General features: G+C 35.7%; 1 protein-coding gene across 2 annotated transcripts; it reads left to right on the forward strand.

Annotated features, from left to right (window-relative positions):
* Window positions 1–1,065: 1,065 nt before the first annotated feature.
* PLSCR5 (phospholipid scramblase family member 5) lies at window positions 1,066–25,555 on the forward strand. 2 transcript variants are annotated; one of them, XM_039216496.1, is made up of 8 exons: window positions 1,066–1,152; window positions 6,514–6,579; window positions 16,730–16,772; window positions 17,999–18,219; window positions 20,114–20,275; window positions 22,355–22,516; window positions 25,081–25,164; window positions 25,246–25,555. In XM_039216496.1, the coding sequence occupies exons 1-7, from the start codon at window positions 1,099–1,101 to the stop codon at window positions 25,117–25,119; spliced, it is 747 nt and encodes a 248-aa protein (XP_039072427.1). In that variant the 5' UTR covers window positions 1,066–1,098; the 3' UTR covers window positions 25,120–25,164; window positions 25,246–25,555. The 2 variants fall into 2 exon arrangements, with proteins under 2 accessions (XP_039072427.1, XP_039072426.1); XM_039216495.1 differs by lacking the exon at window positions 1,066–1,152 and adding an exon at window positions 11,509–11,672 and having other exon boundaries at window positions 6,522–6,579.
* The last annotated feature ends 631 nt before the right edge of the window (window positions 25,556–26,186 follow it).

Here is a 26,186-nt window from a genome sequence, read left to right on the forward strand (position 1 = left end):
TCTTCCTCTCTCTTAAAATCAATAAACAAACTTAAATATATATATATATATATGCAACTATTAACATTTTTTGTGAACAATTTGGTTGTGTTAAAGCCCCATGTCAGGCTCCGTGCTGACAGCTCAGAGCCTGGAGTCTGCTACTGCTTCTGTCTCCCTCTCTCTCTGCCCCTCCCCCCACTCATGCTTGCTCACTCTCTCTCTCTCTCTTTCTCTGTCTCTCAAAAGTAAATAAACATAAACAATTATATTTAAAAAAAGAAAAAATACAACTAGGCAAACATAAATATGCTTTAAGCAAACACAGTTGTTCCTAGATGTACCCAAAACACAGTAGCATATTTGTATAAATTTCACTCAAATCACAACTGACTATAATTTGAAGTCAGGAGCATGATCATAATTCTTGTCCATTTTTCAGAATTCATACACTTGCTTGTAGACATGATAACAAAAGGAAGAAGGTCAAAACTAGAAATGATGCTGATGGTTATGTCGATTCCCCATTCTTTCAGTTAACATTCCACGAAAACCCACAATGAGTCAGGACCCGCACTAGGCACCACCACCACCACCACCACCGAAAAGAATATACACAAATCACAAGAGCAAGCCTTTGTTTAACACTCCCATTCAGTGAAACCACATTCTCCGTGGCATACAGGACACCTCCCACTCTTTTAGCCACCGCTTAGCAAAGCATGCGTTTAAATGTGGTAACATTTTCTGGCTGATCCAATCCATAAACAGCAACAGAAGAAAACACTAAGCATACACTATTAAGCATAAATGAACTCTAATGCACTTCGCCTATATGCTTAATGTATATTTGTTATAAGAGTTATCTCAGTTTCTTGGGAACTGTGCTCTTGGGAGGTTCCAAGCTTGCAGAAGCTTATTTTCGATGCTGGAAATGCAAAGATGTTCTGCAGAAAACAACTGGTGTTCTCTAGCTGGCGCTGAATCGCAGCTGCACTGGCTGTGCGTGCTATGGCCGCTGCCAATGAAGGCAGTTGTATGCAGAGCACTGCTGGGCTGTCAGCAGCAGCGACCGAAAGGCTTGGTGCAGGACTGTGAGGATGTCTCAGATGCAGGCAGATGTGGGGAGGACAAAGTGACCACACCGAGCCAGGCAAAGAACCAAGGCACAAGGTAAGTATATGTAAAATAATGGTAGAGATAAAGAGATTTTCAAAATGGTAAAGTAATTCTTGGTGGGCAGCATTAAAGCCTCTGAAGATTTTTTAACACTTTATGAATTCTCCTTCTCAATCCAGTTAGTAGCTTCCATCTCTCTCTCTGTCTCTGTCTCTCTCTTTCTCGCTCTCTCCCTCTGTGTGTGTGTCTATATCTTCCTCTCTCTCTTTCTCTCTGATACACACTTGAACATACCTCCTGAAGGACATATAAACAGTTGTTGATATGTCATATGTCTATTCAAGCTTTCTGCTTATAATTCCCATCTCTTTTACTAGTGATATCCCCTGGAATGAGCCAGAACCTCTCAGACTATTCCCTCTACGTTTAGACTCTTTAAAGGAAAATACCATTTTGAACTATTAAAAGTTTGCATTATGCATAACAGATCAGACAAATGCCAGAAGACAAAACACAACGAAGAAAAGAATCCTTCAAAAAACTCCATTCAGCTCTACTTACCTAGTCTTACCTAAAGAAAATGTATAAGGCTGAACATTGAAAAAGAACTTCTGTACATAAACTAAACTATTGCTTCTGCCTTAGGCTTTACAGTCTACTGATTATGGCATACGTTTTGCCCCATGAAGTCTGTGCACAGAACTCTGCGTTAGGAGTCTCTTCCTTGTCATCTTGGTGAATGGGGACCCTCTAGATTTGCTCTAGAACTAGCTCTCTCTTAGTTTCACAGATTCTTTTCTGTATCCAGGATTCTTTCTCTTATCCTTTGGATCAATATCTTTTTAAGTATGCAGAATGAGAGGGGGTAAGAAATTCATCTTTTATTAATAGCTAAGAGGCATGATCCAGTTTACTATCCTTTCAATATTTAAGAAAAAAATCTTAATAGTTATTATTTTCTTGTCCGAAAGGAACAGATGAAATGAAAATTAGACATGTATGTGTGAAACAAAGAGTTGATCTTTTGAATGATGCATTACTGATTCCAACTGGCTTTGCTTTTCAGATAGAGGATGAGTTACATCATTTTATTTTCAGGAGGTTGTAACTTATTCTTAGTTTTAAAAAGTAAAAAGAATATTGCAATCCTTTATTGTGAATCTTCACTAGAGCACACATTCTCCCAGAGTGGGGGCCATATCATTACATCTGAGTATACTCTATGATGCTATGCACATGGTAAAAAGCTAATACATGTTTAGTGAATGAATGAATAAAGCATTGTATCTAAAGGACAGATTTGAATAAATAAGTAGACAAATGCATTTCATAGAAGGTTTGCAAAGTACACATAAATGACTAATGAAATAGGACATGCACATTCCTAGGAAAGAAACATCCAAGTTTACATTCAGGGGTTGTATATTTCATATTTAATAGTGTAGTTATAAATCAAATAACTGGAAAAAATTATAATAATGACATTTCTCCACATATCTGTGTTATTTCCTTTATTAATTTATTTATACACACCTTGTCCTGTTCCACAGCAAGTTTTAGTACGGGAACTTACAAATCAAAGGATAAGATATATGCATAGAAATGCATACCTTTCATGCTGCACAGTTGCTAAAAGTGGATTCACGTTTTAACTGACTATGCCGTAAGACTCACGAGTGAAAGGAGCTGTTTCATCACTAAGCTATAGTGCATTTACAAACCATTTCCCACCTATAGCAATTACTTTTACAACCAGTTTTTTATAAAATTTGCTACTAATGATTCTTACATGATACAGTATGATCGGAACAGCTGAAAACATAAGTACACATAAAATGTTTACAGTACTTAGGTATAGCGTAATGAAGACTTCTAGCTGCTGCCTTCTTATAAATCAGTGTTTGCAAGCCCCTTGTTAATTCCACACTCTACTGACCATGCCGGTGTTGAAGGGATATGTGGAAATGGGAATACTTACCCATCACTGTTGGGAATGTAAACTGGTACAAGCACATTCGAGATCAGTTCTCCAATGATCTCCAGTGATACTTAGTAATTTCTTAATATTTACTAGTACTTAGTAAATTCTGCAGTGATACTTAGTAAAAGTCAGGATCTTTATAGTCCATAAGCCAGCATTTTCATTTCTAGATATACACCACCTTCAAAAGACTGCTACACATGTGCATAAAAACCATACTGCCTTATATACTGGAAACAGTCTAAATTACCACCGAGAGGACAATATCCATAAAATGTAATAACAGGTAGTGGCTAAAAACAAATGTAAAGGTATGTATTATAATGTATTTTATTTTTCTTTAAATTTTTAATGTTTATTTGTTTTTTGAAAGAGAGACAGAGACAGAGCATGAGCAGGGAAGGGGCAGAGAGAGAGGGAGACAGAATCCAAGCAGGCTCCAGGCTCTGAGCTGTCTGCACCAACCCTACATGGGGCTCGAACCCACAAACCGTGAGATCATGACCTGAGCCAAAGTTGGATTTTGAACCAACCGAGCCAGGTGCCCCGCATTATAATGGATTTTAGAAGACATAGTTTCAACTGAATAAAACGTGCTTTGCAATTATACCTCAATATAAATAAAGGGAAACAAATAATTCCTTCTCATTCCACATAGGTATGTATATATTCAATTATATACATACATATGTATATATTTATATATGTATATATTTAACTTTTTAGAACCTATAATTTTATAATACAATGAAAATAATCATGAAATATTCTTAGAGTTAACTATTCCCTTCCTTGGTCCTTGGTCCTGCCTCAGGCCTGTAGGCTTACATCTTTTTCCATCCCCATCCTTTCCCCAAAGGAGGCTGTTTGAAGCATAATGCAGTTTTTGTCATAACAGGGAGCTTATCAGTCACTCTGTGAATTTAAATGATGTGCAGTTTCTCCCTTCATACTGAGGGAGACTCTCTTGGTGAGCCTTTTCAGACATGAAAATTTGAGTCAAGTATCTAACCATGAAGTAATTAAATAATGGGGAAAGTTCTAAACAATGATGTAATGTTGACTAAACAGCTCTTCAGAACAGCTGCAATATGTCCTGCAGAAAGGCCATGGGTGGTGGGGGTGATTGCACTGAAATAATGATGCAATTTTTTCTATTTCCTTTTGACTAAAGCTGAAGTTGAGGGTGACCAGAGGCCCTGCTTTTAGAAGGGACAAGGACAGGCAAGGCAGAACACCCCCATGAAATGAGCAACGCCCAGGGAGCGGAGCAGCAGGGCAAGGCTCAAGAGAGGGCAGTTTCCTGCGAAGGGGCAGACCCGTTGTCTTGTTTGTTTTCTGACAATTCATTTTTAAGTCTCCTTTTTAGCACTGCTTTCCCCGGGTTTACATCTGTTAGACACTCCCACCTAGTATTGGCTCTACTTTGTGGAATCAAGCCAGACAATGGGAAAACTACAGCCTGATGGCAAAGGGAAGCTGGTATTGACGCTGCTTGAAACAGTCCAGGGCTTCAAAGCACAAAGCTGAGAGGTCAGGGTGAGCGGTCTCAGCACTGAGCCAAAGAGCAGGGCAGTCCTGCTTCTGCGCAGACAGCAAGTGTGAGAAGACGGGGATTGAGGGCACCAAGCAGGTGGAGTTGAATGACCACAGCAACCACAGTGGGAGAGGAGGTGAGGCCCTGTCTGCACGAGCACTTGGTAACAGAACACTTCAGTATCCGAGAGGTCCATCACAAGGGTTTGTGACCCTTTTTTAGAGAAAGGCTGGGAAACAGAAAGGAATGGAGAGAAGGGGAAACCTCAGGCTGGTATCTACTGGGCCTTTGAGAAGTAAAAGCAGTATCAGAGCCGTCTTTGGCAGGACAGAGAGAGAAAGCATAAAGAAAGAAATGGGCACTCCCTGTACCACACCAAGTTAGGCGGCCTGAAAGTTCTCCCTTGCAGGTTAAATATTGTAAGACTCCCTCAGTCAGTCGTATGACCATATCCAAATACACGGATGGTTGGCCTTATACAGGCCAAAATATGCATTTAATTGGCTTAGATTTTTATCTCAAAATTAGTGCTCTGTAGCAAGTCAAAATTAACTAGTCAATTATGACCATAATTTAAACTACCAGATTTGCTAGTATTAATAACAACTTAGTTTCTTTGGAATACAGTTTTTTTCAACTGCCAAGGGCAAACAGTAAGAAATATAGGAAACATATAATTTAATTAACATACTAATCATCTTTATTCACTTTTTCAGCAAAATTACAAGTCAGAGAACGGTAGCTCTTCAACCCCAAATACTTCAAAACAACAACAATAAAAAGAAAAATCTCTGCCCAATAAGAAGAACATAAACTTTTGGCTATCAACAACCTGTGGGAATGACTTTATAATTTCTCATTAAAAGCTATCTTTTATCAGGCCACTTAACTATTTTTAAAAGTAGACAGTGTTATTTATAACCCAGTATATCTTGCAAGTTCAACCTTAGCAATTCATGCCATCCACGGCAATTGACTTGAGGAGCAAAATCTCCATGGTCACCTGCATTTAGAAAGATGAGCTGTCTATTCAAGGTTACGGGGTTTTCTTTTTCCCCTCAGTATGCAATACAGTTAAATATCACCAGTGTTTCCATTAACTTTGAGAAGTTATTGAAGGCTTGTATTTTCAAATGTGTCTGATTCATCAGATTCAATTAAATAGGAAAATACAGGGGCGCCTGGGTGGCTTAGTCGTCTAAGTGGCCGACTTCGGCTCAGGTCACAATCTCCAGTGAGTTCGAGCCCCGTAGGGATCTGTGCTGATGGCTTGGAGCCTGAGCCTGCTTAGAATTCTGTGTCTCCTTCTCTCTCTGCCTCTCCCCTGCTGACGGTCTGTCTCTTTGTCTTTCAAAAATAAATAAATGTTTAAAAAAATGAAAATGAAAATACAGATTTATTTATTACATAAATAGTTAGGGATAATCTACTTCCTGCTTATTTGCTTTTGGGGGAGAGAACATGAAAAAAATCCCAAGAGAAAAATAATACTGAAGTTCAAACATTTTCAAAATATAAAATATTATATTTAGAACTATTAGGAACTTACAAAGGATAGAAGAATGTATCATAAAAAAAGAAAAATGTGTCATAGACTCTGGCACAGAAGTTTTCTAGGAAAATAAAAATTTCTTTTATTTCTTAAAAATAAGACTCTTAAAATGAATCTTCCTTCCTGGTTTTTATTATTTTTAAATTGTTCCTTCAGCCACCAAGAGATGGTTTCTGAGTAGTGCTTACCTTTGGTGATAGCTTTGTCTCCCCCTGTTGTCCAAAGTGATACATCACTCTGGAAACAAGACGCTCACTTCCTCTGTTATTTGTAAGCTGACATGAAGTAGACAGACACCTTCTGAAGTTTTATGCATGCTGTGTTTTTTCTTCTTGCTGCAATAAGAAAAGCCTTTCTTTTAACCTGGCTGCCTTTGAAGAAGTGACTCAGACATCCTCATGGCCTGTAAAGGTAAGAGTAAATAGAGCCAGCTAATAAATTTTTCCTTATTTATGACTAAAAATATGCAGTTGTAGGGATGTTATAATCAGTGAGATTGATACTTTAAAACCTGTCACTTATCACTTTTGACCACTGGAATTTTTAACTTCAAGGAGCTTGTTCCATTAAAAAACAAACAAACAAACAAAAAAACCCACTACCTGATTGAATGCAAAAGTTAAGATACAAACAATGTTTTAGTTATCATGAATATAAACATAATGAATTAATAAGAAAAGCTGCATAGCAGAATTTAGAAGGGCAATATTTAATGCCAAACACAAGGACAGGCTGATATTCCAAGTTTAAAGGGATTTGGAGAAAACTTTTCACAGATAAGTTAAAAAGTGTTACAGTTCAATATTTTTAAACATCCTATTTGTTGTTTAAGATGTGTGATAAACTCATTTATTATAAAGAATTCAATATGTGTTATTGGTAAATTCTAATAAATGTACTGGACTAATAGTAAATATTTCTGAGCAACAATCTTTCAAAAGTTCTTTGACAGTAAATTATATATAAAAAAACAAACAGAAAATAAATAATTTAAATAAGCAGATTAATTAGGGATTTTGTAGGAGGAGCTGGGAATTTTCTCAAGTCCCTACAAGTACATAAATATCATTAGTGCTGTTTAAATAACTTCTCAAAAGACAAGAGATATGGATTTTTTTTAAGTAATGAGTTTTAACCTCACTAAAACCACTTGTGAAATTATATAAATTGAAATTATAATGTGTTTTCATTTCATTATCAGAACAAACCATTAAACTCTAGCCTATAATAAAAATTTTTAGCATGAAGCATGATGATTAGTATAATTGGATGACACCTTTTGACCTAATCATAAACAGGATAAGAGAGTCCACCAATTTAAAATATCCTAAATTAAATTAGTGAAGTATTCAAAGAAGCACATATGCTTATATACACTTTTGGATGCTATTTAATATGGAACAGAGGAGGTAATCTTTTCATTTTTCTTCAACATTTAAAGTATACCAGTCCCTGAGTATCACAGAGAAAGCTCAAACCAACTGTAAAATATAGACATGAAACAACAAAATCATGAATTTTAATATATTGTGTGTCTCATTTTTATACTTGAAGATGAACTAAAAAAATCTTGACAAGTCTTTTCTTTCATTGAAGACTGACACTAACAGTTAATCCAAAACACTTCATCACTTTATACGAGTTACAGCAACAACAGTAGTCTGTAAGGTAAAGAGTTGCAGAGTATGTGAAATATTTATAAGCTAGTTATACATTTTTAAAAGAGTAGATAGAAATTCAAAGCCAGATAGAAATTCAAAGGAGTTCCATCTTTATCTGGTGGTCTGAGTCTTTGAAGAAACTTGTGACTGGAAAGCAATAGTAAGATCAAAATATGATTAATCTACAAAAAAAGCAGTGATGTTCAGTAATGATAAAGACTCACCACTAAACTTAGAGGCAAAACTTTAGATGGAAAACCAATACTCCTGCAACCTACTCCAAATAGCACATGAAGTGGGCAAAACATCTGTTAGAGACTCTATTCTATTTAAAAGAAATGAAAATGAAGCTTCCTTTTGAATCAGAAATCTAGTTTGAGGGGGCAAGTCAGATTATCATCATTACTTAAAACTTTTGGTAGACAGGGGCGCCTAGGTGGCTCAGTCTGTTATGTGTCTGACTTCGGCTCAGGTCATGATCCTGGTTTTTATTTGTTTGTTTGTTTTTGTTTGTGAGTTTGAGTCCCACATTGGGCTCTGTGCTGACATTTTGGAGCCTGGAGCCTTCTTTGGATTCTGGATCTCCTTCTCTCTCTACTCCTCCCCTGCTCTCACTCGGTCTCTCTCTCCCTCAAAATAAACACTGAAAAAAAAAAAAAGACCATTTTGGTAGACAGTTTTCTTCAATTATGTTGCAGGACATTATGTATAATATCATGGATGTACTCTGGCCGATGAACTGTATGGGCAATTATTATTTTCCAAGGGAATTCAGGGTAATTGTATAGTTCACACATTTTGTGGGCAGTTCAATCAGCACCTCTAAACCAAAGGACAGTCTGAATACTAGATGCCATTAGCACTGAAGAAATATTTGTGTGGTCAGGAGTCCCGTGGTCTAGTATAAATAAACACAATTTAAGAAAAATTTTGTCCCAAATTTTTAAGTTTGAGAAAAACAAGAGTTTCTAGGATAATCTAAACTGAACAGGAGATATCTCTAAGAGCTGCTCCAATATGAACTGAAATCCCAGAAAAGGAAGCACGTGATGTCACAGCAGTGATCCCAAATGAGACTCCACTCAGACTTTGGATGTGATCTTGCCCTGGGCTCCAAATACACTACTGTTTCTGGACCTGTTATGAGATCTAAGGACCCAAAGACCTTGGTACAGCCAAGGTCTGTGTACAGCCACACACAAGAAACTCAATCAATAGTCTGCATTTCATCACAGCAAACATAGCTTACAAGATAAAATGGGAGTAATTTGCTAATCTTTCTAACAATAAAATTGATGAGAGAGAATCTTATAATCTTCTGCGAGCTATTATTAGAAATTGATCCCTTGGTGGTGCCTGGGTGGCTCAATCGGTTAAATGTCCAATTTTGGCTTAGGTCAGGGTCTCACAGCTTGTTAAGTTGGAACCCCACATCAGGCTTTGTGCTGACAACATGGAGCCTGCCTCAGATCCTGTTTCCTTCTCTCTCTCTGCCCCACCCCCAGCTCGCTTTCTCTCTCTCTCTCTCAAAGGTTGAGAGAGTAATGTTTAAGTAAACACTACAAACATTTAAAAAATTGATCCCTATATATGCTTTTTTTAATAGAAGGATAACATGTGTAAAGTGCATAAAGAGCACAAAACTTAAGTACATTATTTTTTTAAGTGGGCTCGCCCCACATAGGGCTTAAACTCCTGACTGTAAGATCAAGATCTGAGCTGAGATCCAGAGTCAGAAACTCAACCGAATGAACCACCCAAGTGCCTCAGGTTTATTTTTTAAACAAAGAGCATTTGCAACCACCAACAAAATTAAGATATAGAACATTTTTGGCACTTCAAAAAGTTCCCTTTCTGGCCATAGTCCTACACCTCCACATTCAGGATGAACTTCTGTCTGCAATTTTATCATTATAAACTAGTTTTCCCTACATCACAGTTTTGCCTCTCTTTTTCTTTGGAAACTGGAAACAGTTTATATCAATGTTCAAAGGATCATTCATTGGATGCCCATGTTCCTTCACCATGTTCCTTCTCCAAGAACTCATTCACGCTATGCTTGAATTCTCTTAATAGTGGAGAACTTACTATCTCCAAAGGAAACAGTCCTTTCTTCCCATTTATTTTTTAGAGATTTAAAGAATTCTAAAAACTACACCCCCACATACATACAACTTACCCAGATTTAGTATCAGTGCTGAAGGAAGGCCATTCTAATCTACTGAGAATTATATAGATGTCACTGCAACTGTAATATATGTTCAGTGAGGGTACTTTTCCAAATCTGTGTGCGGCTGTTTTAAATTTCTTCCTTAGAGTAGACCAGAATAATTTTCCTTGTCCTTCCCATTCATATGTCCTTAGAATAGTGTCAATAATTTGTTTTCATAATGGCCCCTTAATATTTGAAAATAACTATCATGAATCTTGATGCATACCTATGCTCAAACTAAGACAGCATAGTGTTGTCAGACTAAATGAATGCAGATGTGAGAACTCCAATAATTTATGGATTAATAAACATGAAGAGTAAAATCTCTGATAGTCTTTCGGAAAAGAAAATGGTATTCAATTAGGTAGTAATCCAAATGGCAGTCATGTGAAAAGAAAAAGGAAAAATAATAGAAGGCTGTAATTTATATTTTTTAAAAAGAAGACTTTTTCAAGTATTATTAGGGCTTATACATAATACTACACAGGCTCCCAACTAATGCAGCAAATATCTAAATGTTAAGCTAACAGATAAGTGAAATAGTAACATTTTTGCCTGGTAATAATAGAGAAACCAGGCAATTCTCTAAAAGAAATCAAAGCCAAACATTACAGAATTCTGCAATTATTTTATCTTTTGTATCACTGAGTAAGCTACAAAGGGATTCACACTGTCAAAAATTTTGGGGTGCTTTATTTCAAAGTACTGAGAAATCAAAGCTTCATTAGATATTATATTACTCTTAAGCTTATAAATTAGTTTTGAGTATTCTCATAGCATATAGAATTAAACCACTAGTTCTCAAAGTATATAGTCAGAGAGGCAGTATTAGCTCACCTGGAAACTTAATAGAAATGGAAATTCTCAAGCCTCACCTCCAACCCCAACTCCTGAATGGGGCTCCGGAATTTGTGTTTGAACAAGCCCTCCAGGTGCTTCTGGTATAGCTGAAAAAATAAGCACCTGAATCAAACCTAGCTATAGCAGTAGGATTGATTAAAAGTGATAAAATAGCCTCAGCAATTACAAGGTACCCTCATAATATTTGGGGAAGTGAGACTATGCCTGGAAACTTATGATTCAAAACTTGTGTCTAAGGTTATCCTTTTAGGAGTAGAGAATATCTAGTCCCTTTTACCATTTCACTTTGGGGTTTATAATTTTCCAGCTCTTTGAACAGAAGTTTAACTTGCCTTCCAAAAAAATATCTTTGGAAACCATTTATTTTGCCCAAATTATCCAACATTTTTCTCACAACCACTACTAGCAGCCTTCCGCATTCCTTTTCCTCTGGTTTAAGGGGTAACCGTAATGGTAACAGTAAATAGGGAAAATGCAGGAAAGGGTAGTAGAGAGAGGAGACAGGAGATCATTGGTCCTCTGAATTCAGAAGTCACAGATATCATGAGAAACATAAGTGAAACGGCCTACATTTAAATATGGGCTGAGATTTTCATTCTCTTGCAGATGCACAGAACCAAAGAAGTAGAGGTCTGCCTGGCTTTCTTCCTGGAGCTCCAGACCCTGAACGCAGCTTTCACCTCTCACTTCCCAGTCCAGAAAACCAAGTGTGGCAGCCAGCTCTCTCTCCGCCAGGCAGCCTCCCTCCTGGGCTAGAATATTTAAGCCAGGTGTTTTTTATCTCTCTATTTCTACACGTTTGCCCCTTAAAATGAACACGAACCTGGTTTCTTGCTTTTCAACTGATGAGGTTTTGGGATGATGACGGGTTTAAAGCTGACAGCCAAGAAAGAATTCTTGAAGATGGCTTTGGTGCAAAAAGGGGATTTTATTAAAGCACAGGAACAGGACTGGTGGGCAGAAAGAGCTGCCCTGGGGCTATGACGGGTAACTAATTACATACCTTCAAGTTGGGAGGGCGTTAGGGATAGAGTAAGTCACTAAGGAATTTTGGAAGCAAGGTTTCCAGGACCTTGAGGAGCCAGCTGCTATTAGGAAAACACCTTTTATTACAGTTTAGTAAAACCTCAGTCATGATACCCTTCAGGTGTGTATCAGGGAGCCATAACCTTGGAGTATGATTGCCGCATATATGTATCTTGGGGAAGCTGAGAAAAAGGTAGTTTCCAAAGGAATTTTTATATGTTAAAGTAGACTGACAAGATCCTGGGGGGTCAGGATAATGTTAAATCAAGATTCCCTTTTGCCCCCAGCGAAGTGTCATCATTAAAGCAGCTGAGTTCCTACAGGGAGTTCACTCTGCTAGTTTTAAGGACTACTCAGTGGGCCATAGGCGGTAAGGGAATTTAATTTTTCATTTGCCTTAGTTTCCCACATCACCATGGCAAGCATTTAAACCCCTTCCCTTTGTTCTTGGGTAGCCAGGAGTGTCAGAGGAATATCACACATATTCCACATGGGGGTGGGGATGCTAGCTTGTACTTTGCCCTCAGTTTGCATTATGCCCCCTCATCATCAACCAAGGTTGAAGGACTTCAACAAATAATTTATTGAAGTGAGAAAAGCATAAATCATGAAGTTATGGGAAAACATTTATTTCTATTATTTGGAAAGAAATTCATTCTCTTTTATTTCCGCTTCTATTTTTCTTATTTGGCATAGTGATGACACTAAACATTTTTGATGGAGCCATTTAACACATTTATCCTCCTTCTGCTCTTTGCTCAAGGTAGAAACAAATGTACCCTCAAGGAATTGTCTAACATGTCTCGTCACCTACAGCTATTTAATTAAAGAATATTTATTGAGTACTTGCCGCAATCAAAACATATAAAAAGTATAAAACCTAGTCCCCCTCACTCAAACGCTCTGTAACTTAATTGGCATGCAAAAAGTGTTGACAAAAAGTGCTAGGCAATGTACTTAAGCCAAATAAACACACAGTTGTAATGTGTACAGGTGCATAGAGCAGAGAAAGGTTGTTAAGGATCTAAGTACTCAAGAGAGACCTCCGTAATTATCTGAGAATTCAGTGTCCTCAACTGAATCTCAAAAGATGACTATAAATCCAAGGAACGGAAGTCACCACCAAGTTAACATCATTGTCTCTAGTACTGTTGCATCTTCAGGTCGATTTGCTTAAAAGATCATATTACTATTAGATTTTGGACTATTAGTCATTGGATGGTAAGCAGTGATTAAAGCCCTATAATAAATCAATCAAAAAATACCATCATCTGAACTATGTGGCACACAAAGAACAATTATATTTTTATATATTAGTGTTGCTTTCGTATCTTATCCTATGAAAGAACAGAAATACACTGATATTGAGATGTCAGCACATCTGCTGCAATTTTCAGCTTGTTTGGCATTCTTTCAAACTATAAAGTCTATCTCCTTTATCAAAATCAAATCTCTGTGTTAATTCCCTTAAGGTACAAGAGATTCCTGTTATGCCTGATAGGGTTTAAGCTGCATGCAGCATATGTTCCTGGGAAAATGTTTATAATTGCAGATGCCTTCTCCAGAAACCCACTGGCAGACAAATGTACTACAGAGACTGGAGAGCTCAGGGAGATATGTAAAAAAGCTGGAAAAGCTAACCTACCATCTTCCATCTGCAGAAAGGATCTGTAATAGCTGACTAGAGTTGATTAACTGCTGCAAGCTGTTTGGGAATGTTGTCAGACAAGGTTTTGCCAAGTATAAAAGTGATATAGCAGTGCCAGAGGGCTGAGGTTTGATGATCACATATGGTCATCACATATTCTTCTTCCATCCATGAATGATGACACACCCGGAGCCAGATGCTTGACATGAATACATTTTTTTTTTTACATTCCATAAATAGAGATGTGAACCCAGTGGCTTCAGTTCTAAAATGAAGTCAATTTTCCATACCTATACCTCTGGTGATCTATTTCAGAAAACAAAAAGATGCCACAAACTGGTGAATATTTTACTTCAAAGGGAAAGATAAGTCATTCACTTTGTACTAAAAGAACACTTACTCGCTTTAAAGCAGTGTACTTAAACAGGGTAAATGACCATTTTAAACGTTTTGTACCACAAGTCTGGAAGAGTTATACACATAAAATGAATTTTTATGTGTTAAATTCTTTCTAAAACTATAAGAATTAAATAAAATCATGAACATTTGGAAATAGTAAATTCTTCAGTAAACAGGAAAATACACAAAATCCTTCTAAATTAAAAAAAACACAGTAAAAATTTAAAAACACATCAATTCTCCTTTAATCAAGCCTGTCCCATGACTAATGGAAATAAGATTTTCATTAACAATTTGAAAATAAATTTTCAGATATGTATATAAATATATGAATGCATATACACACATGTACACGTGTATACATAGATGTGTATGCACTATGTAGATATATATGTATGGATATGTGCATACATTTATGTTGTTCATTTAAACCTGAAAATAAACCGAATAGATTATCTCTCTGGATTACCACGTTCATGATAGGTAATATCATTTTATACTATTAGTGTCAAAACAAAGGATAATTATTATAATTTAGTCACCTATAGGTAAGAGTAGTGAATTAAGTCTACAAAGACACATGTATAGATCCTATTTATTCAGAAGTATATATACGAAATGGAATCACTGATACCTGTAAACCTGATAAAGTATACATAAGAATTTATTCTTAAGCTCTATGTCCAAGGCCGTTGTTAGATTTCCATCCTAGGGCTTTCATACTTGAGTGCTTCACTTGCCCTGACACCTGAATACATGATCCAATCTGTGTAAAGTTTCCAAGAATTCCTAGTCCATCAAATAATAGCAGAGAGTAGAAAGGGCTCATTTGGAGCATAGTTTATAAGTGGCCTACCACTACTTAAAAAAACAAAACAAAACTGCAGGAACAAAACAAAACCCTCAAATCCAGGAGTTTTGCCCAGAGACAGATCAAATCAAATGTTATTACAGAGGTTGGGGTCAGTGTAAGGGTAGAGAAAATCAGAAGGAGAGGTTCAGAAGTTCCACAGTATCACTTAAGAATTGTTTATCCCAGTTCCTAAGATTTGTTTAGTGATGCCAGTACAACAACAGAGTAGAAATCATGTCAAAATTGGTAGAAGTACAATGTAGGTTCAAGTCCCATCCCAGCCATTTACAAGCTCTGTGATCCTGGGCAAACTGCTTAATCTCTCTGAGATTGTTTTGTCATGGGTTAAATAAAACGATGCCTATGTCTCTAAGTTTTTGTAAGGATTACATCAAATACTATGTCAAAATATCTACCACAAGGACTACCTCATGGTAGTCATTAAATAAACAACTGCTATTATTAGAAAGCAGAGAGGTAGAACTTACCTTTCCAGAATGGATCTCAGTTGATAGTCTCTAAATTTCAGGACTAAAACTTGATCCATGGCACCAACATTGAAGTTCCTAATTCAAACCTTAGTCTTGTCCCCAAAACTCTTTTCCGTCCCTAACTTACCACTAATGGATCCACCCCTAAATAATCACGGATATCCTTTGTGACCTTTCTCTCAACCCTCCATTTTTGTCAAAGAGAACAGAACTAACAGTAGTACACTATGAAAGACTGATTCTAATATTTAAAAATTTCCACAATTGTGAAAATAGGTTTTAGAATATCTTAAATCATAAACTGTTTATGGAAAATATTTTTTGTGAACCTTAAAAAAAGGCCCCATGCACTCTTTTACCAATAATAAAATATAAATAGAAAACATTTAGTTTTACCTGTACCTCCGGATATACAAGGAGAATGAAGGAAATGATGTAAAATCAACTTTTCCCGGGCTTGGAATGCCCAATCAATACCAGATATTACTAATGACTATTTCAGTTTTTAAGCATTACCAGTGAGTTTATTAATATGAAGGGAGAATAAAGTGAAGAAAGTTTAGAGGTGAAATAGAAAAGAAAGTGTCAGAAAAGTAAACTAGTATCCGGGTTCACTAGTTTACCTTAGTAAAAATTCATTCTAACAATATATTTTAATACTCCCTTTAAAAATTTGCACTGGATACTTTTCAATATAGTCATTTCTCAGCACTCTGTAGATACTTTATCTCTGTAAACGAACTTCATTTTAATTACATAAAGCAACTTTTATTATATCAGCTATTAGTGGCATCACTTATTCTGCTAAAATGGGTATTTTGTTGGCATCAGCAGGATTTCTGTTTTTTTGTTTTCTAATCCAAAGAAAGGCATGAGTGAGAATAATTTATAAAATAACCTCTTCTCAGCATTCACAAAGACATTTTATAGCTATGAGGAATGAGTTGAGAGTGAATGAGAAGTTAGGCAGGATGGAGAGGAAAGGTCTCCATTCAGGCATTCAGCTCACTGATGTTTTACATCATCTCCTTTAAAAAAATGAATTTTAAACCTTTTTAGGCATCATTATTTAGAGACTGTTTTAAAATCTTCTCTAAGTATTGTTTCCAAGAGTTACTCTTTTATCCCTTTATCACAGAAAGAACACAAAATTAACCATAGTTCTTATTCTTATCCTTGGCATTTCTGCCTTGGAATTTTCAGGGCTCTTGTAATTTTTTAAAAATTTTACTTGAATAAAAAATGAATCTTCTTTTTCATTATAAAATGTGAGCAGTTTTCAACCATTTTCCTGGTAGAGAACATGGAAATTAATGATGTCATGTGATGAGCAGATTAATAGTAATATCTCCAAGGGTTTTCAAAGTGTGATGTAATACTTTTTATTTCCTTTATGTCATTCTTTAACAGTTAGACCTGATAATTATACACCAGCAGGTGGAGCTTCTTGGAAGTAAGTATATTATATTCTATATGTATTAAAATCATTAAAAATATTTTAGGCTTCAGAAATTTTATTACATTTAAATATCTTATAAACAATACTGTTAAATGTTGAGGATAAAATTGGATCAAAAGCATCAGTAAGTCACGGTGCCTGGGTGGCTTAGTAGGTTAAGTGTCTGCCTTTATGATCTCATAATTCATGAGTTCGAGCCCCGTGTTGGACTCTGTGCTGACAGCTCAGCACGTGGAACCTGTTTTGGATTCTGTGTCTTCCTCTCTCTCTGCTCCTCCCCCTCTCTGTCTCTCAAAAATTAATAAGCATTAATTTTTTTAAAAAAAGATCAGTAGGTCTACTGTTTAAAATAAATATTTGAAGTGAACTGTCAGTCTGATATAGCTAAACCTATAAGCATGAACTCTCCAACAAATCTTTGGTAATATTATTATCAGGAATCTAACATTTTTATCTTAAAATAATAAAAGATGTTATCATTTCCATGCTTGGTAACAATTTATATTTTCTTAATAATTTCATAAATGGAAATCAAGGTTGAAACTAAGTGACAAAAACCTATTCTACTCTTGAAACTAATATTGCACTATATGTTAACTAGCTGGAATTTAAATAAAAACTTGAAACAAAAATGATAAATAACAAAAACCCATCGAACAAAATTTGATATTTTATCATTTGCCAGTGATTCATCAAATGGCATGTTATTTAATAGTACACAGATTTTCAAAGATCACTGACTGAATTCAAATTAACTACTTTTTGTCCTTAAATTTTCTTTATCTAAAATATGTCAAAATCATAATACACAGATAGCAAGATAACTCGCAGCTGTAGATATACTGCCAAATAGATTTTAAACAAAATCATTACTATGCTGCGAGTCATCCCAGTAAATTCCACAGCAGTGATAGAATTATTATTTGAGGATTCCATTCTTCACAGCCTTGCTTCGTTAGTTGAAAAGTGGAGCTACATATTCCCAATAAGTCATATATCTGGAATCAAAATTTAATCATCACACAGCTTTGCTCTCAATTTACTTTGATTTCCATAGCTAAGTTTAGAGCATGGAAGTAGAGTTGGGTGAAGAAGATACCACATACTTAATCATTAGCTACTGTATTTTCTTTTAATAACACTACCCCTTTTACTTATTTAAAGATATAATACTAGGCAATAGCATTGTTCTGGTGATTTTCTTTTTCTCTTCCCCTTAGTGATACTTGGCACTGAGACCTCCAACAAATATGAGATTAAAAACAGTTTGGGACAAAGAATTTACTTTGCAGTGGAGGAAAGCATCTGCTTCAATCGTACTTTCTGTTCTACGCTTCGAGCTTGCACTCTGAAGGTCATGGATAACTCAGGTCGGGAGGTGATTACAGTAAACAGACCGTTGAGGTGTAACAGCTGCTGGTGCCCTTTCTACCTGCAAGAGGTTAGTCACTGGCTCTGGGTGTACTTTTATTTTTCTACATTTGAAAATGTTGGCAATAATTTATTTAACAAATGGCATTCATTTGGGGCTATAAGGCAATTCATCTATTAGTTGCGCCTTAGGGTCCAAATAGCTTAAGGGCTGTGGTTCACAGCCCTTAGTTTTAGTACAGAATCTCACATTCGATTCATTCATTTATGACAAACTTCAAATTTTGGCAAAGACTATGTTATTGTTCTGAAGGGAATCATTTCCTTATTTTATTCTAATATATAATAGATTTTCATCATTATCTAATAGATCTATAACTTTCACTGACAAAATGCAGTTAAGTTGATATGGAGCCTTAACTTATTTTGATATCTTTGGTATCATAACATCTCTATGAGCTAGAAAAATAGGTTTTACTCTTCACATTTAGCAATGAAGGGAACTAGGGCTTAGAGAGCAGAGGTAACTTACCTACAATCACACATCCAGGAACTAAATCATGAATGGGGCTTGATCCAGGTTCCTTATTCAAGCCCAAGTACTCTACTTAGCACAATGAGAAATAAATGTTAATATAGGTTAATAGTTAATATAGGGAGTTAATTAGGGAAGTTTCTGGAATATATATTGAAGCTAATTCTCCAACTATTTATAGGCAATTACCTGGCTAAGTAATAAAATGGCTAGATACTCATAATGGTGTCCAAGAATTTCCATCCTCCTACTAAGGATATTTAAGATCTAATATCCTTTAAGATGGTATAGTCAGTATAATATATTCATTTGAATGTTTCTGATAATTGATGGTTTATTTCATAGTAGTCCAATATCACATATGTTAAAAATAAGATGTATTTGATATCCACTAAGAATTTTTTAAAATTTGGTCAAAATCAAGCCAATTATTTTAAACGTGATCCAGAACAAATGTATATAATTCTTTCTTTTCAGTTTTTTTTTTATTTTAAGTGTAATTGACATACAATGTTACATTAGCTTCAGGCATACAATTTCGTGATTTGACAGGTCAAATCTATATAATTCTAGGTACTTGAATCCACCTTTGTTGATCCAAGAGCACTGCAGACATACACATATGACTATGAACTTAATAAATTTAAAAAAAAAGACAAAAGGAAAACAGATTATAAGGAGTTGGTTTGATTTAAAAGCAAACAATTGTCACTATTTTTACCCACCTCTGGCTTATTTCACAACAGACTTGGTTTGACTATATAAACATGTTGAAATACAATATGATGAAAAATAAAGAAATTAAGGGAATGAAGGTAATGGGGTACAGTACTAAAGTAAAGCCTAAAACTGCAATTACAAGTCTATCACACTTTGGAAGAAGTGAAACAGAAATCAAATTGGTGTGTAAAACTGTAACTTCACAAGAAGCATTTGTTTTTAATTGAACACAGAGAAGCTAGAAGTTGACAGCCTGAAGGGCAAACAATCATGAATAGTTAATAACTGGTAAGTGAGAGTTAAAAATAGATGTGTGTTGTGGCACCACATTAGAGGGAGCGGATTGGAAATACCTCACAGGAAACAATGCTAAACCAACTGCCACACACGGAACAAAATGGCAAGGAAGCCAATATCCCAGGGTCAGAAGACAGTTCTGGGATAGGTTCTCTTTAGGAAAGTAAGATCAAAGACATGAATTTTTAGTGAATAATGACAAACAAATACCTATATAGTGAATTTCTTTGTTTCTATAAAATATCAAGAAAATCCACTATTGTGCTTCCTTAGAAGCAGATATTTAGAATATTTTGTAGAATGCAAAAATAAACTTTATAAAAGTTACTGTTTAGAAGGAAATTGACTTGTTCTAAAATTAAAATACAATAACCATAGAAAAATCTTATTTTATTATTATCTCTTCTTGCAGTTAGAAATTCAAGCCCCTCCTGGTACTATAGTTGGTTATGTTGCACAGAAGTGGGACCCCTTTCTGCCTAAATTCACAATCCAAAATGCAAACAAAGAAGATATTTTGAAACTTGTTGGTCCTTGTGCAACATGTGGCTGTTTTGGCGATGTGGATTTTGAGGTATGGTTGACAGAGTGAAGGAAGTTTTCACTTAGGTCCTGATTGTTTGCAACATAAGTCAGTGTTAAAATATTCAAATCATGAAATGTATCTGAAATAAATTTAGAAAATAATATATTTGGGAAATAAGGTAATAAGCCTATATTGTGTGTGCCAATTAGAACTCATAATTTCAGAGATACTAAGTTCAAGTTAAAAAAAATACTAAGGAGCACCTGGGAGGCTCAGTTGGTTTAGCATCAGGTCAGGATCTCATGGTTCCTGAGTTTGAGCCCTAAATCGGACTCTGCACTGATAGTGTGGTGCCTGCTTTGGACTCTTTGTCTCCCTCTCTCTCTCTGCCTCTCCACCACTAGCATTCTCTCCCTCTCTCAAAAATAAATAAACTTAAAAAAGAGTAAGAAAATAAAAATAAAGAACATACTAAAACGTCTTTGATTTATGTGGAATTACAGCACCCATGGTATAAAGTAAATATATATTAGTTTAGAATCACCCTACGTTTTATCATCTTTCCTATAGCTCTGGTGGTAACATATCCTACTTCAGATCTCATCTAAGAAGTACATTCCATTAAAACATCACTCATTTAAAAGACTTGCTAAGTTCATTTTATAAAACAATCTACATTTACATAAACATTTTTGTATAAACTCAATGTTAAAAAACTATTAATAGGTAGTTGCAAATTCAATTGTGCAATATGAACTGTGTTTACTGCTTTTCCTATAAATACCTTTTAGGCAAAGGAGAGCTAATTTTTTTTTAATTCTTTTGTTTTTACATTTATTTACTTTTAAGAGACAGAGTGAGAGAGAGTGTGAGCGGAGGAGGTGCAGAGAGAGAAGGAGACACAGAATCCGAAGAAGGCTCCAGGCTCTGAGCAAGCGTTCCCACAAACCGTGAGATCATGACCTGGGCCAAAGTCGGACACCTAACCGACTGAGCCACCAAGCGTCCCAAAGGAGAGCTAATTTAAAGTGTCTATTTATTATTCATCTCTTCCTTCATTCATACATTCATGTATATCCCACCTAGGACATTCAGTTTGAGAAACTTTAGGGACCACTATTTACCTCAAACATGATGGAAATTTTACAAAGTGAACTGTTCTAACTCCACCCCACTCCAAAAGGACTTGGCAAGCTTTCCTAAGACTAAAAGCTAAAAATATGCCCTATGATTGAGAAATAAAAGTTTTAGTAAAGGTATATATGGATATCCTAAGTAACCTTCTCTATTTATCTTTTCCCACTATACACAAAGTGAAATTTTATATTGAATCCTTTCAGCCTTTAAATGGGAAAGAGGGCAAGCAAATGAATAGTTGATAAAGTTTAACTGTAGTCTTCTTCTAGCTGAGAAGGACTATAGATTTTTTATGTCAAATTAGTCTGAACTTCCTGTGTGCTACATTTGCTGAGAGGATTTTTTTTTTTTCTTTTTTTAGTGAAAAAGAGGACTTAGGTTTAGTTTTGAAGGAATGCCCTAGTAAATTTTGGAGTATAATATAAATATGAGATTAAGCAATGGCTGATAATATTTAAATGTTAGTAATTCTAAAATCTTAACAATAAAGATTTAAAGTTTACAAATTGTACTTATAAATGAATTTCTTCTAAAAGTCTTTTCTCAAATCTTTATCAAAATATTTTCTTTTTCTTTTTTTTCATTTTGTTGTTGCTGTTTTTATTGAAGTATTGAGGTTTAAAATCTGGACTTACGGTAATGGAATTACCTTCAAGGTCAGACGATGTAATTGAGACTATGTACCTGCTGCCATCTTGTGGTAGCCTGGCCTTAATTATTTATTGCTTTTATTTTCTCAATCTGCATACAAAAAGCAAGGAAAAAAAAGAATTATGATAGATCAAAAAATTGTCAGAAAAGCAAAATTCCTGAAGAGTAAACTAAAAAGTTAAATCTACGAACTTATGCTTATATACAGGAATGAATGACAGAATTGTCATTTAAAGATGATGAATAAAATAATTCATATCTCTTGAAGTAAACATACTAAGATACGTAAAACCATTCATCTCACCTTCAGATTTAACATCTCTTATTTTCTTTTCAAAGGTGAAGACCATTAATGAAAAACTTACAATTGGGAAGATTTCAAAGTACTGGTCAGGATTTGTAAATGACGTCTTTACCAATGCTGACAACTTCGGAATTCATGTGCCCGCAGATTTAGATGTGACAGTCAAAGCAGCAATGATTGGTGCTTGTTTTCTCTTTGTAAGTATGGTCTTTTTTTAACTTATTTTTTATTTTAGAGAGAGAGAGCATGTATGAGCCAGGGAGAAGGGCAAAAAGAGAGAATCTTATGCAGGCTCCATGCTCACTGTGGAGCCCAACTTGGGACTCAATCCCACAACCTTAGGCCAAAATCAAGAGTCTGACACATGACCAACTGAGCCAATCAGGCACCCCTGTAAGTATGGTCTTAAAAGCAGATGAGTGATTTATTTCTCACCCTTTCCTTGTTAATCACTATAGAGCCAATCTCATTTTACACGGCACTATGTTTATTCCAAGGAGGCTTAGGCATAGAAGGCTAATTTGAGACCAGATCTTCAGAAGTCAGAATTTAGGAGCCTGCATTTCTAATAGAAAGCCCTTCTCCACTGACCCTTATACATGATCTTTCTCAAGAATTGGTTCCCTGTTGGGGCACCTGGATTGCTCAGTGGAGTAAGCTTCAACTTCGGCTCAGGACATGATCTTGCAGTTAGTGTGTTTGAGCCCCACATCAGGCTCTGTGCTGACAGCTCAGAGCCTGGAACCTGCTTCAGATCTGGGCCTCTCTGCCCCTTCCCTGTTCATGTTCTGTCTTTCTCTCTCAAAAATGAATAAATATTAAAAAATTTTAAAGAAAAAAAAGAAGTGGTGCCCTGTCATGTCCTACTCATCATTTCTTCAAAATCCTAATTAACCCTTCTCTTTCAATTTCAATTCCAATTTTTAGCTCATTTTCACTTTCATTGAAAAAATATGTAAATATCACATTATTTATCCTGGGTAAATTTCAGAACTGTTTCATTGTTTAACAATGAACTAAGTGACATTCAGAATGTGAAAAGTACATTTTTCTTCCTTTCCAACATGAACATGGACACATGAATTCACAGGGATGAGTTAATATTTAACAGTTTCCATTATTACAAAGACATTAGGTCTTTGTCCTTTCTTTCCAACTTATGATTTCATTAAAAACATTTTCTTCCTGGTGTGGAGATTGGTGATAGGAGAACAGAAGTCAAGTAACCCCTATGCCGAATGTTTGGCCACCTCCTATTCCTGGTATTTCCTCTAATATCTCCCTCACACACATACACACCCTTTTCCCAATACCTTTATTTGGCCTTACTGAAAAACAGATCATCTTGGAGCTCCTGGGTAACTCAGGCGGTTAAGCATCTGACACCTGATTGTGGCTCAGATTGTGGCTCAGGTCATGATCTCAGGAACTGTAAGTTCTGTGCTCTGTGCTGACAGAGTGGAGTCTGCTTGGGATTCTCTGTCTCCTTCTTTCTCTGTCCCTCCCCTGCTCATGTTCTTTCTCTCTCTTTCAAAATAGATAAATACACATTAAACATTTTTTAAAAAATAAAAAACAGATCATCTTTAATCTGCCCTACCCACATATTATTTAACAAACAGTAAAATGTACTGTCAACAATTCACTATGCACTATAAATTGGAGAAGCATTGATCCAGATAACATCCCAATAATCTGAGAAGTTAACTTTTTAACTCCATTGTCTCAGGGAGAAACATACTTACTGAGAATATTTAATGCTCCCGTCCATTTCCTCTTTCTTTTCCTTTTTACCATAATATTATAAAACATTTGCACTTTTTTGGGGGCTACTATAGCTTTTAAAACAATTTCTCACATGTATTAGATAACTACATCGATACAAGATAAATTACTTACTTCTACATATAATCTGGTAGGCAGAATTATGTTTTTAATTTTTAATGTTTTTATTTATTTTTGAGAGAGAGAGAGACAGAATGCAAGCAGGGGAGGGGCAGAGAGAGAGAAGGAGACACAGAATCTGAATGAAGCAGGCTCTAGGCTCCGAGCTGTCAGCACAAAGCCCAATGTGGGGCTCGAACTCCTGAACAAACTCATGACCTGGGCCAAAGCCAAACACTTGTTGGACCGAGCCACCCAGATATCCCATGCTTTTCATTTTTAAATACCGTGTCCATTTTATTAGCTTGTGTTGAGAGAAAGAGAGACCATCAAAAAGCAGCTGGTATGAGAAAGCCCTGATCCAAACAGCAAAATTCACAAGTATTACCGAATTTTTAGTCTTCTCTGGTTTGAGGCTACCACTCCATAACCCAAAGCACTAATTACCCTTCACAAGTTCCCTCTGGTATAGTTTTCAGTACTTCCTCAGATGACTACCTGGTTACCAACCACATAGTCCATGAGGATGTATCTAATGCTTGTTCCAAGGTCAGTGTCTATTACAAAGCCCCACACTGACATAGAATGGCCTGCAATTGAAGTCTGCACTGTCCTGATCACCTAAGATTTTGACTGATGATAGACACCCTGCTGATTCAGATAAGATTTCTAAGTAACTTGTACTCTGAAAACTTGATGTGTAAGTGTCATAAAGCTTGAAACTTTTTTGATTTTCCTCTTACTGATAAATCACATATTCCTGGAACACCACTGGGAAACCTAATTGCTTTATATAATCAAAGCTCATGTGTGAGACTCCTGATCTTAATTGTTGCCTTTTTGTAAATTCACTCATCCTCAGTTTATTTATTTGTAGGATTTTATGTTCTTTGAACATTCACTGGCTGGATTATAACAAGCAAGATGACACAAACGATTAAGTATGCAAGAACATGTTTCAGTAAGTGACGTTTAAATGATCTCTTTCCCTTTGAAGATGTCTATATTTGACGCTGTCTAACCCTTTTTCATTTTCTTCTAGAAATCCCTTGGGCTCTGGATTTCATTTCTGAATGGTTTGCATATTTGCTTTTTTGTAACAAATGTTAATTGTTATATTTATTAAAGCATAATGTAATGAAGCAATTATCTGCTTATCAATGCATGTTAGCTAAAGAAAAGATTACTGGCCTGAGCACAGGGTTGCTTTGAGAGACTGTCATTCTTTTTAAGCCTTTTGAAGTTGTTGCATGGGTAAGCATGAAAGATGAGAACTAAGGCTTGCAGCATCACTGATGAAAATTCTATGTTTAGAGAGCACTTTGAAGTTTTTCTGGTACTAAGGCTGGTAACTAATCAAAAGGACTGGATTTCAAAAATATTTTTTCCTAAATAGTCTTTAGACTTTGTTTATTAATATTATTGTAGTGAGAAATTTTTACTTTATATCAGAAAAGCTAAAAGTTGGAAGAATAATATGTTTATAGTGAGGAGGAAGGTAGATAAAATCAATTGGTTCTAGTGGTAAGGAGCTAATATTTCCAGAAGTGGGCTAATATTTACAAACCCAAGCATGGTGTAAATACATACCCACACCAGACTTAAATGAGCATATAAACAGACTTTTAAGTTAGTAAAAGCAGTGGTATAGAGCAGGAAATTTATCTATTACAGTGAAAGTTCAATCAGAAAAGGAATCTAGCTAGGGCTCTGAAAAAATGCACAAATCCAGGACTTAAAAATAAGTAATAAAAATAAATAAAACGTTAATACATGAGGCAAATACAGAAGTCAGGGCATACAGTTAATTCAATAATTAATGCCTTCTACTCTAACATTTTTGGAGTCCTCTAGATAACTACATCTAGTTATCCACTCGTTTCCAAAGCCCACACAAGAAGTTCTTAGAATTCCTTTTTTAGGAATGACGATAGTTCCTCCCTTTTCAAAAGGAGGAAACAGACTTGTTTTAAGCAAAGCACC

Source organism: Hyaena hyaena, unplaced genomic scaffold, assembly GCF_003009895.1.
Source record: "Hyaena hyaena isolate Hyena2069 unplaced genomic scaffold, ASM300989v1 scaffold_636, whole genome shotgun sequence".
Taxonomy (NCBI): Eukaryota; Metazoa; Chordata; class Mammalia; order Carnivora; family Hyaenidae; genus Hyaena; species Hyaena hyaena.

Coding starts and splice junctions, on each gene's coding strand:
- PLSCR5 (XM_039216495.1), top strand. Junction 16,773..17,998: donor GCAGGTGGAGCTTCTTGGAA/GTAAGTATATTA, acceptor TCTTCCCCTTAG/TGATACTTGGCACTGAGACC. Junction 22,517..25,080: donor TTGGTGCTTGTTTTCTCTTT/GTAAGTATGGTC, acceptor ATTTATTTGTAG/GATTTTATGTTCTTTGAACA.